The sequence below is a fragment of the Chlorocebus sabaeus genome, chromosome 12 (assembly GCF_047675955.1).
Source record: "Chlorocebus sabaeus isolate Y175 chromosome 12, mChlSab1.0.hap1, whole genome shotgun sequence".
Taxonomy (NCBI): domain Eukaryota; kingdom Metazoa; phylum Chordata; class Mammalia; order Primates; family Cercopithecidae; genus Chlorocebus; species Chlorocebus sabaeus.
The window spans coordinates 5,476,835-5,492,636 of record NC_132915.1 but is presented as its reverse complement, the minus strand read 5'-3'; the positions used below and the strand labels follow the sequence as shown (position 1 = coordinate 5,492,636).

The 15,802-nt window shown below is 51.0% G+C and overlaps 1 protein-coding gene and 1 long non-coding RNA gene across 2 annotated transcripts in view; one reads left to right on the top strand and one right to left on the bottom strand.

Annotated features, from left to right (window-relative positions):
* IPPK (inositol-pentakisphosphate 2-kinase) overlaps positions 1 to 13,795 on the bottom strand; it is a 62,201-nt gene extending 48,406 nt beyond the window's left edge. Inside the window, exons 1-2 of the mRNA XM_007969741.3 lie at positions 13,693 to 13,795; positions 1,744 to 1,791 (exon numbers count right to left, since the gene is read on the bottom strand). Coding sequence (XP_007967932.3) covers positions 1,744 to 1,791; positions 13,693 to 13,773 — 129 coding nt within the window. The 5' untranslated portion in view covers positions 13,774 to 13,795. The remainder of the gene's footprint in view (positions 1 to 1,743; positions 1,792 to 13,692) is intronic.
* LOC119624396 (uncharacterized) lies at positions 12,744 to 15,046 on the top strand. Its single transcript, XR_005240489.2, has 2 exons — positions 12,744 to 13,140; positions 13,780 to 15,046. It is a non-coding gene; the product is annotated as an uncharacterized lncRNA (long non-coding RNA).
* Positions 15,047 to 15,802: the final 756 nt, after the last annotated feature.

Genomic DNA, 15,802 nt, shown 5'->3' with positions numbered 1-15,802 from the left:
GCCCTGTGCCCCCGTAGCCTCTGGAGAACCTGCTGCCCGCACGGCCACAGCACGTGCAGGTGTCCCGTGGCTGTGCAACAAAACTAGTCCGAACTAAGCCTGACAGAAAACTCCAGAACACACCCAGTAGCCCGGTACAGCTGCGGTCACAGCTTCTGACAAAAAAAAACCCTGGCCAGGCACAGTGGCTCACGCCTGTAATCCCAGCACTTTGGGAGGTCGAGCCAGGCGGATCACCTGAGGTCAGGAGTTCAAGACTAGCCTGGTCAACATGGTGAAATCCTGTTTCTACTAAAAATACAAAAATTAGCCAGGCGTGGTGGCAGGCACCGGTAATCCTAGCTACTCAGGAGACTGAGGCAGGAGAATCACTTGAACCCTGGAGGCAGAGGTTGTGGTGAGCCGAGACCATACCACTGCACTCCAGCCTGGGCGGCAGGGCGAGACTCTGTCTCAGAAAAGAAAAAGACCCCCTGGTCAACAGAAAAGTGACCACTCAAGTCTCCACAGATCACACAGTGTGTCACATTATGTCATTTACAGAGGAAATGTAGCCGACTGCTGGCAGACACTGGCCCGCTCACATCTGTGGACACAGATCTGACAGGGTCCACAGAGGCCGGGCCTTGGGGGCGTCAAGGTCAGGGTGGTTTGGGCTCTGCAGCCACTGAATTCGGCAGAGAAGGAGGCAGAGAAGGCTGGAGGCAGCCACAGGGACTTTGTTTCCACGGGATGCTTTCCACAAACCAAAACCACCTTGGCCTGTTTCTCTTCAGCAGCTGAGGCAGAAACCGGAAGACAGTGGGGCCTTCCTACCTCCCCTGCCTGCCCACCCCGACCCCACACCCACTGTGGCCCCACCAACAGCAGCTTTCTCCCATGGCTCTCTCCCCTCTTTCTATTGTGCCCACGCGGCAGCTGTCACCTCCAGCCACCACAACCCCCCGGCCTCCCTTTCTATGACCCCTACCTCAGATGCTCCAACCTGCCGTCTCCCAGGAGCCCTCAAGGGGCAGTGACTCATCAACCCCTTACCCTCGCCCAAGCCAGCCTCCGCCTGCCCCACAGTGGAACAGCCACCGTCCAGGAGCTCACCCCCAGCTCAGCTGCATGTGTCCCCCTCACAGGACCCACACACATCAGATGGGGAGCAGAGAAGAGCCATTAATGCAGGAAGCCTCCGCGACTCAGTATGCACCCAGGACCGACAGAGATTTGCACAGAAAGTTGCAACTCAGTGGTCAAAAACGAAAGGGCAATGCTTTTTTACGGGTGGTCCATGGCATTTTGCTTGGATGACTCACAGAAAAGAAACCTAACAACTCCCTTCCACTGCAATGTTTAACACAGACTGTCTACCACAGCACTGGAGACTCTATTTTCATAGATACAATTCCACAGATGGGGAAACTGAGGCAGCAGGTGCTAAGGAACTCGGCAAGGCAAAGTTTGCCTGGTCCTGGGGTCCTCGCCACAAGCAGGGCCCTCTGAGCAGCACCCACGTGCCAGGCTAGGGCAGCTCCTGGCTGAGGGCCACATGGACTACCACAGTGACACACAGGTCAACATGCTGGGCCCAGTCAGTTTTACATCAGGAATGATGGACACACCACTTCCTGCACTGAATGCTTGTATCATCTTTGAATCCTACAACTAGCATCAATATTTCTACATCGGAAAAAAGAAATCAGAGTTTTCTTAAATAATTGTTGTAATGTCTGGGTGCAAACCCACCCATCTTACCTTCTTCCTATTTGGAGGAAACTTCAGAAACCGCAGCACGACACAGCGCTGTTAGAAAATAACACACATCTGATGAGTATTTGCTCAAAGCCAAGGCACGAGGTGTCAGTCAGTTTGGGGGTCCCATCCTCAGGGGACAAAGCCCACAGCGAGACTCCACGGCAAGGAGGCTGGGAAGCCCCCAGGGCAGAGAGGCCAGGGCTGGGACCCAACAAGGGCACACTGGGCAGCAGGACAACTAGGAACCTCCAGCCTCTGACCCACCAGCCCCTCCCAGGACTTGATCTTAAGGAAATAAATAAAATAGAAATAACCTAAATGCCCAACAATGAGATGGTTTAAACACAGTGGCACACATTTCAAACCATGTAATACCAGTCAATGACTGATAAGAAAGATCAGTATTTACAGACACAGACGTGTGGTCATCACATACTGCTAAATGAAAAAAGCTACCGAACAGGGCTTATGAGCCAATTTTCATAAAAAGAGAAACACACGTGCACACACACACGTATGGGTGTAATTCTATTTATATAAAGCTCAAAAAACAGGTAACACTGACCCCTTGTGCCCACCCCTTGGGTGTGCATGAATAGTTGCTGAGGAAGGTTCTAGAAGGGACTGGTCAGAGGATTACGGGTACGCTTACTTTGTGATAATTAAGCTATACCCATGATCTGAGTACTTTTCTGTAGATTTGTTACACTTCAAGTTTTTAAAATAAAAATGTTTAAATAAAATAAGTATGATGTGTCGACATCAAAAGGTCTGAAAGGACATTCGGCATAAGTTTAACATCTCCAAGTAGCAATGATTATGATAACTTCTTTTTAATTTATCTTTATTTTGAATATTTCAATTGGTTAAATGTTCAAAAAATACATTCTAAGAACATATATCATATGTAGGAAGGAGAACGCGCCTGGGAGGGGCTCTAGCTGCAGTGCAAGGGTGGGGGGGTCCAACGCCCTGGGTAGCGCCCCTGCTGAGGCCACAGGGCAAAGCCTAAGCAGGAGGGAGGAAGCAGGCTGCACTGAAGACGGCTTAGAAAGGGACATTTTCTAGATCAAAAGATGCCTAAGGAGCAACAAAGGCCCTATGGAGACCAAGCCAGACTCCCCCGCCCGCTCCCCACAGCCCTATTTAGACAATGTACGTAGTTGCTCTTAAATCCCAGGCACCCGGCCCCCTGGGCTCCTCCGACTGAGCTCCAGTTCCCAGCCAGTGCCATGCTCCTGGCTCGCTGTGCTGCAGATAGCTGTCCCCTCCTTGAGCCCCAAGCTGAGACCTGGGGAAGCCAAGATCAAGGCATGCATGCTACCGCTGTCCCCTTCCAAGCTGAAGGCAGGCATCAACAATCAATCATGGGAATCGACTGGCTAAGGATCATTTTAATGGAACTATAATTCCACCACAATTTAAGGAAAGGCAGAAGTTGATCGACAGAAGTCCTAACTCTCGACAGCTCTCCAGAAGCTCGTTCCCCTAAAAGTGTGTTTGCTCCTCACCTACACATGATGGTGTGTGCTATTTGAGTGTGCCTGACCCGCCCTCCAACAATTAGGCACCAAACACAGTATAGCTCTCCACCGATGGCAGGCATTCAGCGATGCCCTGCTAGTGATGTGTAAGTGTGATTGAGGGTCATGCTTGAAAATCAACACGATAAGAAAATATATTACATTAAATCCCTGATTAGTGTAAACTGACCCAGGCTGCCATGGTGCAAGCTCTCACCCTGTCCCTCACACAGGGCAAACCCCGCCACCCACAGGGACCAAGCTTACTCACCTGCCAGACTGCATGCACAGAGCTCTGCGGCACCTACAGGAAAGCAAGGCCTCTCTCGGTTTCTCACAGAACTCACTCATAAGCTGCACAATGGACTTTTGTAGCAAAGCAGTCCTGAGCAGTCCTGAGCAGGGTGACGCCAGGCCGAGACACACGAGCTTTCTCTTCACAGAAATTCCCCACTGTAGCCTCAGAGGAAGGAGTTCAGTGGGCCCATGAAGAGAAATGCCAACTACAAGAACATAGGACCCCCTCCCCTGGCAGCATTCACCTGCTAATGTGGACTCAGCTTTCCAAAGTTCCCTGCCACTCTGTTGCCAGGAAAGGCGGGAAAACTGGTCTTTTCTGTCTATTTATAAATGGAAATTATAAATTTCCTATGATTATTACATACAAAACTACTCACGTAATGTATAATTCAGAAAGCCATTATCTGGCTTATAAAGAAAAATTTTTTAAAAATAAGTTAAACGGGGCACTATACAAAGAAAACCCATACACAGGTCCCAGGAGAAAAAGATGTCGGCCTAAATGATTGCAGGCCTTAGGCCTCAGTCCTTGTGGATAATAAAATAACACCACTCTTCCCGCTAGCACTTATTAATTATTATTGCAATAGCCAGCAGGTGCTAGTACCAGTGCTTCAGGGTCCGCGATACACTCCTAAAGTCCATCATCTGCAGCCGTCTCTCCCTCTAAGGTGGGCAACTGAGTTCCGGTTTACAGAATGAAGGAAGATCACGTTGGGTGAAGCCAAGTTTAGAGGAGGGCCTGGACCCTGGAAAGTTCTCAGCATCTTTCTGGTGGCCAGGCTCCTGGCTGCTACTGAGTCACCAGCAGGGGCTGGGGGCATTGGGTACTGTGCTGCCCCCAAGAGAGGGCACGGACACAAGCCTTCCAAGCCTGGTCAGAGAAGCCCAAAGCGGCCCTCCCGCTCAGCCCTCCCAGCCCCTTCCTCACATTTCCTCCACCACCACATCCAAACACAGTGGCTTGACCTCCCTGCTGTCACTCACGGGAAATCTCCTGCTATCCCTTCCCATTACGGAGCCCAAGAGCCACAGCCAACCAAAGAAACCTGAATACAATGATTCGTCCATTTCAAGGGAAACTGCTTTCTCCACCCACCCATTTATGATCCAAAAACTATCACAAGAAATCTACCCACCCACACACCCCCAGGGGAACCACAGCATCAGCCAGTTTTCATTAATACCAAAACTCAGACACATTCAGCTCACCTATCCTCTACAGCCCATGCCAACTGCCCCATGTGAGGCGCCTGATCAGGCTGGGCTGGCTGAGGTGGGTGGTCCCCAAGATGTGCCAGGCTGAGGGCTTCGGTAATGCATAGGCCATAGGGCCCTACTCCCCTCATGCAGGCAGCTGGCAGGAAACAGGTGAACACACACCATAGCAGCTCTCATTAGCAGAAAGACACAATGAGTCCAAGGGGCACCCATGGCTGGGGAAGGGGGGTGAACACAGTCACCTGGGGGACTTCCCATGAAGGAGGGGACAAGAACCAACACCCCAGCAGGCTCTGAGCTCCTGCCAGCTCACCACATCTTAACCAGCTACGGAGATAATGACACTATTCCTCTTTCAAAAAGTATCCGAAACCAGATATTTGAAGCTTACCTTCTTCTTAACGTCTAGAATAAAATGTTGAAAGTGAAGAAAAAGGGCCAGGCACGGTGGCTCATGCCTGTAATCCCAGTACTTTGGGAGGCCCAGGCAGGCGGATCACCTGAGGTCGGGAGTTCAAGACCAGCCTGACCAACATGGAGAAACCCTGTCTCTACTAAAAATACAAAATTAGCTGGGCGTGGTGACGCACACCTGTAAGCCCAGCTACTCGGGAGGCTGAAGCAGAATCGCTTGAACCTGGCAGGTGGAGGTTGCGGTGAGCCAAGATTGCGCCATTGCACTCTAGCCTGGGCAACAAGAGCGAAACTCCCTCTCAAAAAACAAAAAAAAGTGAAGCAAAAGGGTTAAGATTGGAAGAGAAGAACTTGACACTTCTGCAGTCTGAGGGCTGGGGTGTTTCTTAACAAGAGCAATGCTAGACCAAGGCCCAAGCTGCACCTTTATTCTTGGTAACAGGGAAGCTTCTGCTTTGGAAAATTCTATGAAAATCAAGGATTTTTTTTTTTTTTTTTGAGACGGAGTCTCGCTCTGTCGCCCAGGCTGGAGTGCAGTGGCCGGATCTCAGCTCACTGCAAGCTCCTCCTTCCGGGTTCACGCCATTCTCCTGCCTCAGCCTCCCAAATAGCTGGGACTACAGGCGCCCGCCACCTCGCCCGGCTAGTTTTTTGTATTTTTAGTAGAGACAGGGTTTCACCGGGTTAGCCAGGATGGTCTCGATCTCCTGACGTCGTGATCCGCCCGTCTCGGCCTCCCAAAGTGCTGGGATTACAGGCTTGAGCCACCGCGCCCGGCCGAAAATCAAGGATTTTAACAAGTCAAAAACACCAAACAATAGGAAGAACAAGAGGAGTGATGCATTTATACACACACACTAAATAACCCCAAGATTTAAAAAGATAAGGGACACAACTCGTCACTTACAGAAGTGGCAAAAAGTATTTTTCGATAAAAATCCCTTCCTGGGCTGCAGCGGGAGGGCAGGCGGCACGGCCGTGTGGAAAGCGATTTGCAACGTGTGCCAAGGAGCCTGATTCACCCAAGAGCCCAGCCTGAGCAGCAGAAGCCCAAAGACGTGTGTACGAAGACTTCCGGCAAAACTCACCCACGAGGACGGCCAACGCAACACTGGGAACCCCTGAGCATCCTGCAAGACGTGCATGAGGAGTTTCTACATATTTGTGCTATAAAATTAAGTGAAAAAAATCCCAAAACAGAAACAGATACATAGTATTCTTAACTACCTAATAAAGGCAAAATACAGTCATGGATCACATAACGACACTTGAGTCAGCGATGGACTACATGAAACAATGGTGTGTCCCATAGAATTATGATGGACTACATGAAACAATGGTGTGTCCCATAGAATTATAATACCACAGTTTCTACGTTTAGAGTCCTATTGTGTCCCACTTCCCATTAGACACTTCCCATTGTGTCCCAACGGCCTGCAGCACTCAGTCCAGAACCATGCTGCATGGGTCTGAGGACTAGGACTGAGGACTGGGACTGAGGACTGGGACTGAGGACTAGGAGCCACAGGCTGCCCCATACAGCCTGGGCGTGAGGCAGGCTCTGCCATCTAGGTGTGTTCATATGACATCATCACCTAACAATGCAGCTCTCAGAGTGCATCCCTGGTGCGAAGCGATGCTTGACAATAAGTAGAAAAAGACTAGAAGAAAGTGCACCAAAGTGTTAACAAAAGTTGTTCTCTTCATGGAGAAATACTGGGTGTTTTCCACTTCCTTCCTTCTGATATTCTATATTTTCAGAGAGAAGCAACAATTGGTGTTAAATAAAAATAGAAGGCCACAAAAACCCTAATACATTAAAAGGGACACCTGCCAACGGGAAGCCTGAGGGGGCACCTCATGGGTGGAATTAAAGCTACTAACTAGAAGAGCCTCTCAGGACAGATGAGGAGAGATCTTCCTGCCACTCACGGAGGACTCACTCTGGAGGGGTATCACTCACAAAACCCGCTGTTCCAGAGATAGGTCAAAGGACAAGGACCAAGGTCAAGTCTTCCATCAGGCTGAGGAGATAAACTGAAGCTGAGATCAGACAACTTTTGTGGGAAGGGAAGATAGAAAAAGAGAACAGCAGCAGGGGTCACCCCTCAGGATGCTGCCCCAGCCTTCTAGAAGCAACGCTCAGCCCCGGCTTCTCCCGAACTGAAGATGACTCCCAGGCAGGGGCCATGGGGGATCCCAAATGTCCAGTCTCAAGAGGCTGCCCTCCCTGTAGACCCTCCTCACCTCACCCCCGCAGCTCCAGCTCCAGCTCTGTCCCAGCCAGAGAGGAAGGCTGCCCAGGGTCTGTCAGTCACTGGGGGCAGGAGGTACCGAAGTCCACCTCTGCAACCCAGAAAGGGATGTCCAGTACGCATAGGACCGTGGAGGGAACAAGAAGCAGGGCTTACGGTACTGGGCTCGAACAGGAGGCGCTCCCAAGGGTGAGCTTGGCTTCACTGGGAATGCATGGCCTCAGACAGAAATCCAAAGCCCATTTGACACGGGATGAAGATGTGACATTGCCAAGATACCTGTGGAGGATGGGAGCCCAGTACTCTGCAGGCAAGAGCAAGGAGGCCAGACTGGAGACAGCCGGCGGGCAGGGAGCAGTAGGTGCTGGCCCCTTGTCCAACCTGTATGGGGCACATCCTTCTCAAGCCTCAGCAACTCCATCCTGACCTCATGGTGTCCTCTGCAGGACTGAAGCAGGCGCAGGTGTGGGCCATGGGGGAGGCCACCCATGCACACAACACTCAGAACAAGGGGAGGCCTGTGGGGATGGGCACATCTGGTGTGTGGGGCTGACCCTACAGGCACGGAAAGCCTGGCCACCTGTAAAAGGAAGCAGAGCTGCCTAGAGGCCCATAGTGAGGGCCACAGGGAAGTGTGAACAAGCCCTGGCCCTCAGATCTCCCAACTGCTTGGCAACAAGGCACGAGTGGCCAGGCCCTAGGCACAGCCTTGCTCTCTGCAGACACAGCAATGATGCTTTTCTCACCCTCCTGGATAGCAGTTCTCAGAAGACAAAGGAAGTCACTGGGGAGCTTCGCTCTCACTGAATTCTGACCAAGAAGGAGGCTCAGTAAGGCAGAAGGAAAGTGGCTGTGTCACCTCAGAAGGTGTAAAAGTAGGAGGTGAGCCAAGGCCAAACCGACAAACCCCTGTGCACGAGAGGCACCGTCACAGGCTGACAGTCACCAAAAAGCAGACCTCACCACGCAACTGCAGATACAAAGACGGGAATAAACAAAGAGCGAGCCACAAGCACAGCTCTCCAATGAGCTCAGCTGAGACGAGAAGGAACCTCACTAGGAAAGAAGCCACATCAGCTGCGTCAGCCCAGAACGCCATTAAAAATTCCAAATGCAGAATACATCACTGGTTTAAACAAAATGCTGGCAGTAACAGAAAGCTAAGACTATTTCAACTAGGTCCAGCTAAAATTGTAAAAGGGAGCGGCCAAGGGCTTGGCATATGTTTATGGTCGGAAAAATCAGAGAACATAAACGTATGTGCTTCCAGCATCCACAGGAGGAAGAATGGCCCAGTTACCAGCCCTGCAGGACTGCACAGCGGCTTTCCACTTAACCTGTTCTAAGCGATTCTGTAATGGTACCTTTGTGTACAAGATCTTTATTTACATTTCTAATTATCTCTTAGAACGGACTACTAGAACAGAAATTAGTAAATCAAAGAGTATGAACTTTTTAAAAATTAATCTTTTTCCTGAGTATCATACATATCCATTGTACGAAATCTAGAAAACACTTAAAAAACAAAAGAAAAGTAAAAGTGATTCAGGATACTACCAGTCACAGCCACTTAGAACAGTTTCATGTATTTTCTTCCAATCATTTTGTAATTATAACCACATTATGCATCTTCTTTTGTAACCTGCTTTTTCCACATAACATTGTAAACAGGTCTTCATATGAATGACTTAATCCATCCACTACAAAATAATCATCTAAATTATTAAAATTTTGATATACAAAATAATGCTGTATGGCAAAAAAGTATATATATACACACACACACACATATGTATATGTATATATATATGATCTATGGACCAGAAATCTTAAAACACAAGATGAGAAGAGAAACAGTAAGAGGGCACCTGACTGCTTCAACTTTTCACCTTCAATGCCCGGACAAATATCCCAGGCACCAAACAGGCACCAAAGGGACACCAAAACTCCCCAGGCACCAAAACAATTTGCAGAAATGATCTGAAGCTCTCAGACTCTCAGAAAGGTCACGAAACTGGAACAACTGGAAGTGAGCAGCTTTGTCCACACGTGATCAATGTTCTTTGCTGGTAAGCCAACTAAATGGCAAAGTCTTTCATGTCACCTCTGTCAGTAAGAAGGAAAACATCATGATGGCTTAGTGTCATGACAGGAGTGGGCCCCCTTCTGCCCCTGCTCCCCAAGGCTGAGGTGGTCCAGAAGGGGCTCAGTGCCCTAGACAAGTGCATAATCCAGATCTAAAGACACCTAGGAGATGGAATGACAAACCAAACCTAAAGTGACCTTCACAGGACAGGACACTGAGCCAAAACCAACAAGCTGAAGGTGAAGGAGGCAGGTGCAGGCGTAACACGGGAGAGAAATCCTGTGGCAGTGCATAAAGGGGCAGTCTGTGGACTTCACTAACCTGAGATGTGGTCACTAGCCCAAGTACTGCACCTTCAGGCTGCAACAAGGAAACTGCCCAGATGAGAAGTTCCCCCAACCAAGGAGCCCCCACAGGGTCAGTGTCTGAGGTTCCAAACACCCACCAGGGAACATGCTAGGCTGCTGAGAGCCTCCAAAGCATGCCACAGGGTCCACACCACACAAGGCAGAGAACACCGTCGTTACCTGCGCCTGGGAAAGTTCAGGTGCACAACCATCCCAGAGGCAGAATGCAAACTGACAGGCAAAATGAGAATCGTCCTGGGCCATCTCTGAGTGGAAAGGCCTTGGGGAAGCTGACCACCTTCTGTCAGGAACACCTTTAAATGCCTCTCTATGGCTGGCCTGCTGTTTACCTTCCTGCCCACCCTGAGCACACCCTCCTATAGCCCACACCTCGTTCCTCCATCCCCAGGCCTCATTTCCTACAAGTACTGCGCTGTACAGAAGGCTCTCTCTCATCCCATGTTTGCATACTACAGAAAGAACGTCACTGTGCTCCTTCTAGTGCTGACAGCCAATGACCATGCAGATCTCCTTACCTAGACCCTCGGCTCCTGCAGGACCGGCTCAGGCTGGCTGAAGGTGAATCATGTTCTCACGGTGGAGGGCATGGGGGTCAGCACAGGACTCATTAGGGACATTTCAATTCTGAGAGGAGCTGATGCCCTCTCAGAGAAAGCAACCCTCTCCTTACCTGGAAAAACTTGGCAAAAGCCTCCCTCTCTCTCGGACTGAATGAGGTGGATCTAAGGAGTTGAGCAGAGTAGCACGGTCCACCTGCTCCCACACCCAGCTGCAGGGAGGCCGGGCGCATGCTCAGCATCCACAGGACCACAGACTCCTCCTGTTCTCCCTCACCCGTCTTCTATCCCACTGACACATACCCTCTGCTCAAACTCAACAGTTCCTAAAAAGCTGCCTTCCAGGAATGGTTCTCTCCTCCTTGGTCCACAGCCTGAGCAAATACACCACAGGGCAGAGCTGGTGGGCTCAGCTTGGTTCAGGTTACCATATCAGGCACAGGCTCCATCTGACCTTAACTTGGGAAACATTTTCTCATGAGATTACGTGCAGTGATAATCTTCAATTTCAAATGATGAGCTAAAAACAACCACCAAACAGGAATGAGTACAGTAAAGCAAATTTAGATTTAAAACAAAGAATGGGCCGGGCGCGGTGGCTCAAGACTGTAATCCCAGCACTTTGGGAGGCCGAGACGGGCGGATCACAAGGTCAGGAGATCGAGACCATCCTGGCTAACATGGTGAAACCCCGTCTCTACTAAAAAACACAAAAAACTAGCCGGGCGAGGTGGCGGGCGCCTGTAGTCCCAGCTACTTGGGAGGCTGAGGTACGAGAATGGCGTAAACCCGGGAGGCGGAGCTTGCAGTGAGCTGAGATCCGGCCACTGTACTCCAGCCTGGGTAACAGAGCGAGACTCCGTCTCAAAAAAATAAATAAATAAATAAATAAATAAATAAAACAAAGAATGAGGCTGGGTACAGTGGCTCACGCCTGTAATCCCAGCACTTTGGGAGGCTGAGGCGGGCGGGTCATTTGAGGTCCGGAGTTTGAAACCAGTCTGGCTAACATGATGAAACCCCATCTCTACTAAAAATACAAAAAAAGCAGCCTGGCATGGTGGCAGGTGCCTGTAATTCCAGCTACTTGGGAGGCTGAGGCAGGTGAATTGCTTGAACCGAGGAGGCAGAGGTTGCAGTGAACCAAGATTGCACCACCGCACTCTCTCTGCCTGGGAGACAGAGGAAGACTCCATCTCAAAAAAAAGAATGAATAGTATAGGTCTAGAATAGCCTCGTGGCTGTAGGTAAATTTGAAAAGGTGAAAGAAAAAATAAACAATCAACCTGGTGTGGTGGCTCATGCCTGTAATCCCAGTACTTTGGGAGGCCGAGGTGGGTGGATCACTTGAAGTCAGGAGTTTGAGACCAGCCTGGCCAACATGGTGAAACCTCATCTCTACCAAAAATACAAAAATTAGCTGGACATGGTGGCGCAAGCCTGTGATCCCAGCTACTCAGGAGGCTGAGGCAGGAAAATTGCTTGAACCCAGGAGGCGGAGGTTGCAGTGAGCCGAGATCGCGCCATTGCACTCCAGCCTGGGCAACAGAATGAGACTCCATTTCTAAATAGATAAATAAATAAAAATAAACAAGCATTACAATCAGAGCTGTGCAACAGGGTAGGGCCAGGCTGCCCTGGAGATGCCTGCTCAGGAAAGGGGGTGGACTCAGGGAAGAGGGTGGACACGCACTTGTCGGGAACATGCAGAGGGATCCAAGTGCCAGAGGCAACTGTGTCAAAGCCTCTGCACTTTCAACATGGGTGTCCTTTTGCTCCAAGCCTGAAACTTGCTGCTTCATCTGCCACTACTTTTGACACTTAATATATCAGTCCTCACTAAAGAAAGCCTTAGGTTTACCTAAAATGCAGAGATACATCTAATCTTACCAAGGAATTGGAAGATTAGTATTTGTTTTGGGAAAGGATTCAGGGGATCGGGACAGTAATCCAACAAAAGGACTCACGCGGAAACATCCCTCACTTTCCCCAACAGCGGACTACACAAGAGAAGGACAGCTTCAGGTTAGCCTGGTCCATTATTAATTCACCTAAAGATCTTGAGGAAAGCTTGTAGTCTCTGTTCTTTAGTTCCCTGTGCTAAAGAGCAACAAAATTCAAAGGCACAACCTAGGGACTACCTAGGTGTTTGCAGCTTACGCTACAGCTGACCAATGCACCCAGCATAGGAACAACAGAAGCAAGGCAGGACTCCACTGCCTACATCATCCCTGACAAGCTCTTGGACTGGGGTAGTGCCCTCAACCTCTCTTATTTTCACTTTATCTATCTGTCCAAGGGGATGATAATTATCACTTGCTAAGCATAACTTGATGGGTTCCTGCATAACTGATTTTTCCAACTATCCCACAAAGTGAATTCTATTAGTAGTTCCACTTCGAATGTCGACACTGAGCCTCCACCAGGCAGTGGTAGAACTGAGATTCCTGTGCCTTTAACACCCATGCTCTAACTCCTCCCTACATGACACCTATCCTCGCCTCCCTCACACCCCTCCCCCCTTCCAGCCGGCCACATTCCTGCATGCTTGTACCAGACAGCAAAAGGTCAGAGAGATCTGGGCCCTCACACAGACCCACATCCTTCACTCTTGGATTCACCTTTGCGAGATCTTACTGCAGTTTCTAAAACTTTCACCCTCATTGAATTCAGGTGAAACCCTTCAAATTCTAAAAGGTTGAGAAGGGACCTGTGGGTAACATCCCCTTACTATTAACAGCACAGCAATTCCGTAGTCTCACGAGGCCGAACTCTTTTGGTGCTGAGAGTAACAGCACTGTGGGCACTCTGCTTCTTCCTCCAGTGCTGGCCGGGCCCTCTGTCCCAGCTAAGCCTCCGGCCCACTGCGGCCTGGCAGTCCGGCGGGCATCCAGGCGGGAGGCGGCACCGCGTGAGGCTGAGAGCGGCACCGACGGGGCGGGGAGGGGGCCGTGGAACTGACTCTGACGGGGAACGGGAATACTGAGGGGACGAGAGACCGGCCAGGAGAAGGATCTGGGGGAATGGGACACTGACCCAGTAGAGAGGGGATACTGGGTGATGAGAAACCCACGGGGTAGGGGGGAATTCCGGAGACCGGCCGGGGAGGAGGAAGGTACCAGGAGGACGTCGAACCGACCCTGCTGGGGAAACGGATACTGGGGGCGGGGTGATACCGGCAGTCTGAGTGAGGTACCGGACCTGCGCCGCACGTCCGCCGCTCACCTGCGCGTGGGCCACCACCAGGCTCTTATTGCCTTCTCCGTGGTACCCCCATTCATTCTCGTCCATCTTCCCCTCTTCCATGCCCAGGCGCAGCCCTGGCGCCTCGCGGGCTGGGACGCGGGGACGCGAGCTGGGGGCCGCCCGCCTCGCTGGGCACCAGCCGCTGCCGTCGGGGGAGGAGCGCCTGTCAGCTGCCGCCCCCGCTCGACCCTGCCGCGGCTACTAGCAAGCTGTGGCCGCCGGAAGCCACGCCCCCGGCGCCTGCCATGACGGAGTCGGGCAACTTCCGGGTTCGTGACCACTTTCCTTACATTGATCGCGACGGTGGATGGGCCGGCGGCCATTTTAGGTACTGGTAGAGTGACTCATTTCCGGAACGCGGTCTTGAGAACCGGAAGAGAAGCTTCCGGCCTCGGCGCCGGATGTGTAGCTGGCGGGAGAAGCCGGCGGCTTTTCGGCGCCCGGTAGTGACCGGCTCTGCCCGGGTGGCCCGGTTGTCTGGGTCTCGGGACCGCTTAGTCGCGGGACCCCAGCAAAGCTCTCGGCGTCTCTGAGTCTCAGCTTTTTCTTCTGTAGAATAGGGTGTTAACTCATCGTACATGTCACGGGGATACCCAACGCAGTCATTTCGATGGTCCTGTGAGGTAGAAAACATTGTCCAACATTCCACGCGAGGAAACGTGGCTTGGCGACACGACTGGACTCCCCAGCCCCGCTTTTGCCCGAAGACTTCGAGGGACGCAGTTGGAGCGCGAGGCTCCTGCTTGGCGGTGAGGCAGAGGACCGACGACCGTCCTGCTCCGAAATTCACTGATGCGGCGGCAAGAATGGCACCGCTTCATAAAGCTACCGCGTTTCCCAAACTCAGTCTCAGGACCATTTTATACTCATAAACATGAAGGCCCCAAGCTTTTGCCTATGGGTGTTACAGCTATCAATGTTACCACATTGTAAGTTAAAATGCTTTAAAGTTTGTTGTTTGTTTCGTTTAAAAGTAAACAGCCGGGCGCGGTAGCTCACGCCTGTAATCCCAGCACTTTGGGAGGCCGAGGCGGGCGGATCACCTGAGGTCAGGAGTTCGAGACCAGCCTGGCCAAAATGATGAAACCCTGCCTCTACTAAAAATACAAAAATTAGCCGGGTGTGTTGGCGCACGCCTGTAATCCCAGCTACTCCGGAGGCTGAGGCAAGAGAATCACTTGAACCCAGGAAGCGGAGGTTGCGGTAAGCCAAGGTGGCACCACTGCACTCCAGCCTGGGCGACAGAGTGAGACTCCGTCTCAAAAAAAAAAAAAAAAAGTAAACATTACATTCCCCGCCCACCACCAAAATAAAGGAGTGGTACTGTTTTACACTTTTGCGAATCTTTTTAAAATCTGATCTAATAAGTTGTCACATGTGCTTCAGCATTCGGTCTGCTGCAATATATTGCATTGGTTGACATATACATTGTAAAGAACATCGACAGTTACGTAGTTCAAAAAGAGAGGACCTGCAGACCCAACTTTGAGAACGGCTGGGCACCTTGCCAGGCCTTGGGAATTGTAGTGAAATCAGGCCAGTGACTCAGGAAAATGAGCTGAAGGCTTTGAGCATCTCTTTCCCCCATTTTAGGCCTCAAAAGGGAGGCTGGGGCCGGGCATGGTGACTCATGCCTGTAATCCCAGCATTCTGGGAGGCTGAGGTGGGTGGATCGCTTGAGCTTAGGAATTCCAAACCAGCCTGGGCCACATGGCGAAACCCCATCTCTACAAAAAATTAGCTGGGTGTGGTATGTGTGCCTGTAGCCCCAGCTACTTGCAGGGCTGAGGCGGGAGGATCACTTGTGCCGGGGAGGTTGAGGCTGCAGTGAGCCCTGATGAAGCCACTGCACTTTAGCCTGGGTGACAAAGTGAGATCCTGTCTCAAAAAAAAAAAAAAAGATGGGGGAGGCCGGGCGCAGTGGCTCACGCCTGTAATCCCAGCACTTTGGGAGGCCAAGGCGGGTGGATCACAAGGTCAGGAGTTTGAAACCAGCCTGGCCAATATGATGAAACCCCATCTCTACTAAAAATACAAAAATTAGCTGGGTGTGGTGGTGCACGCCTGTAGTCCCACCTATTCGGGAGGC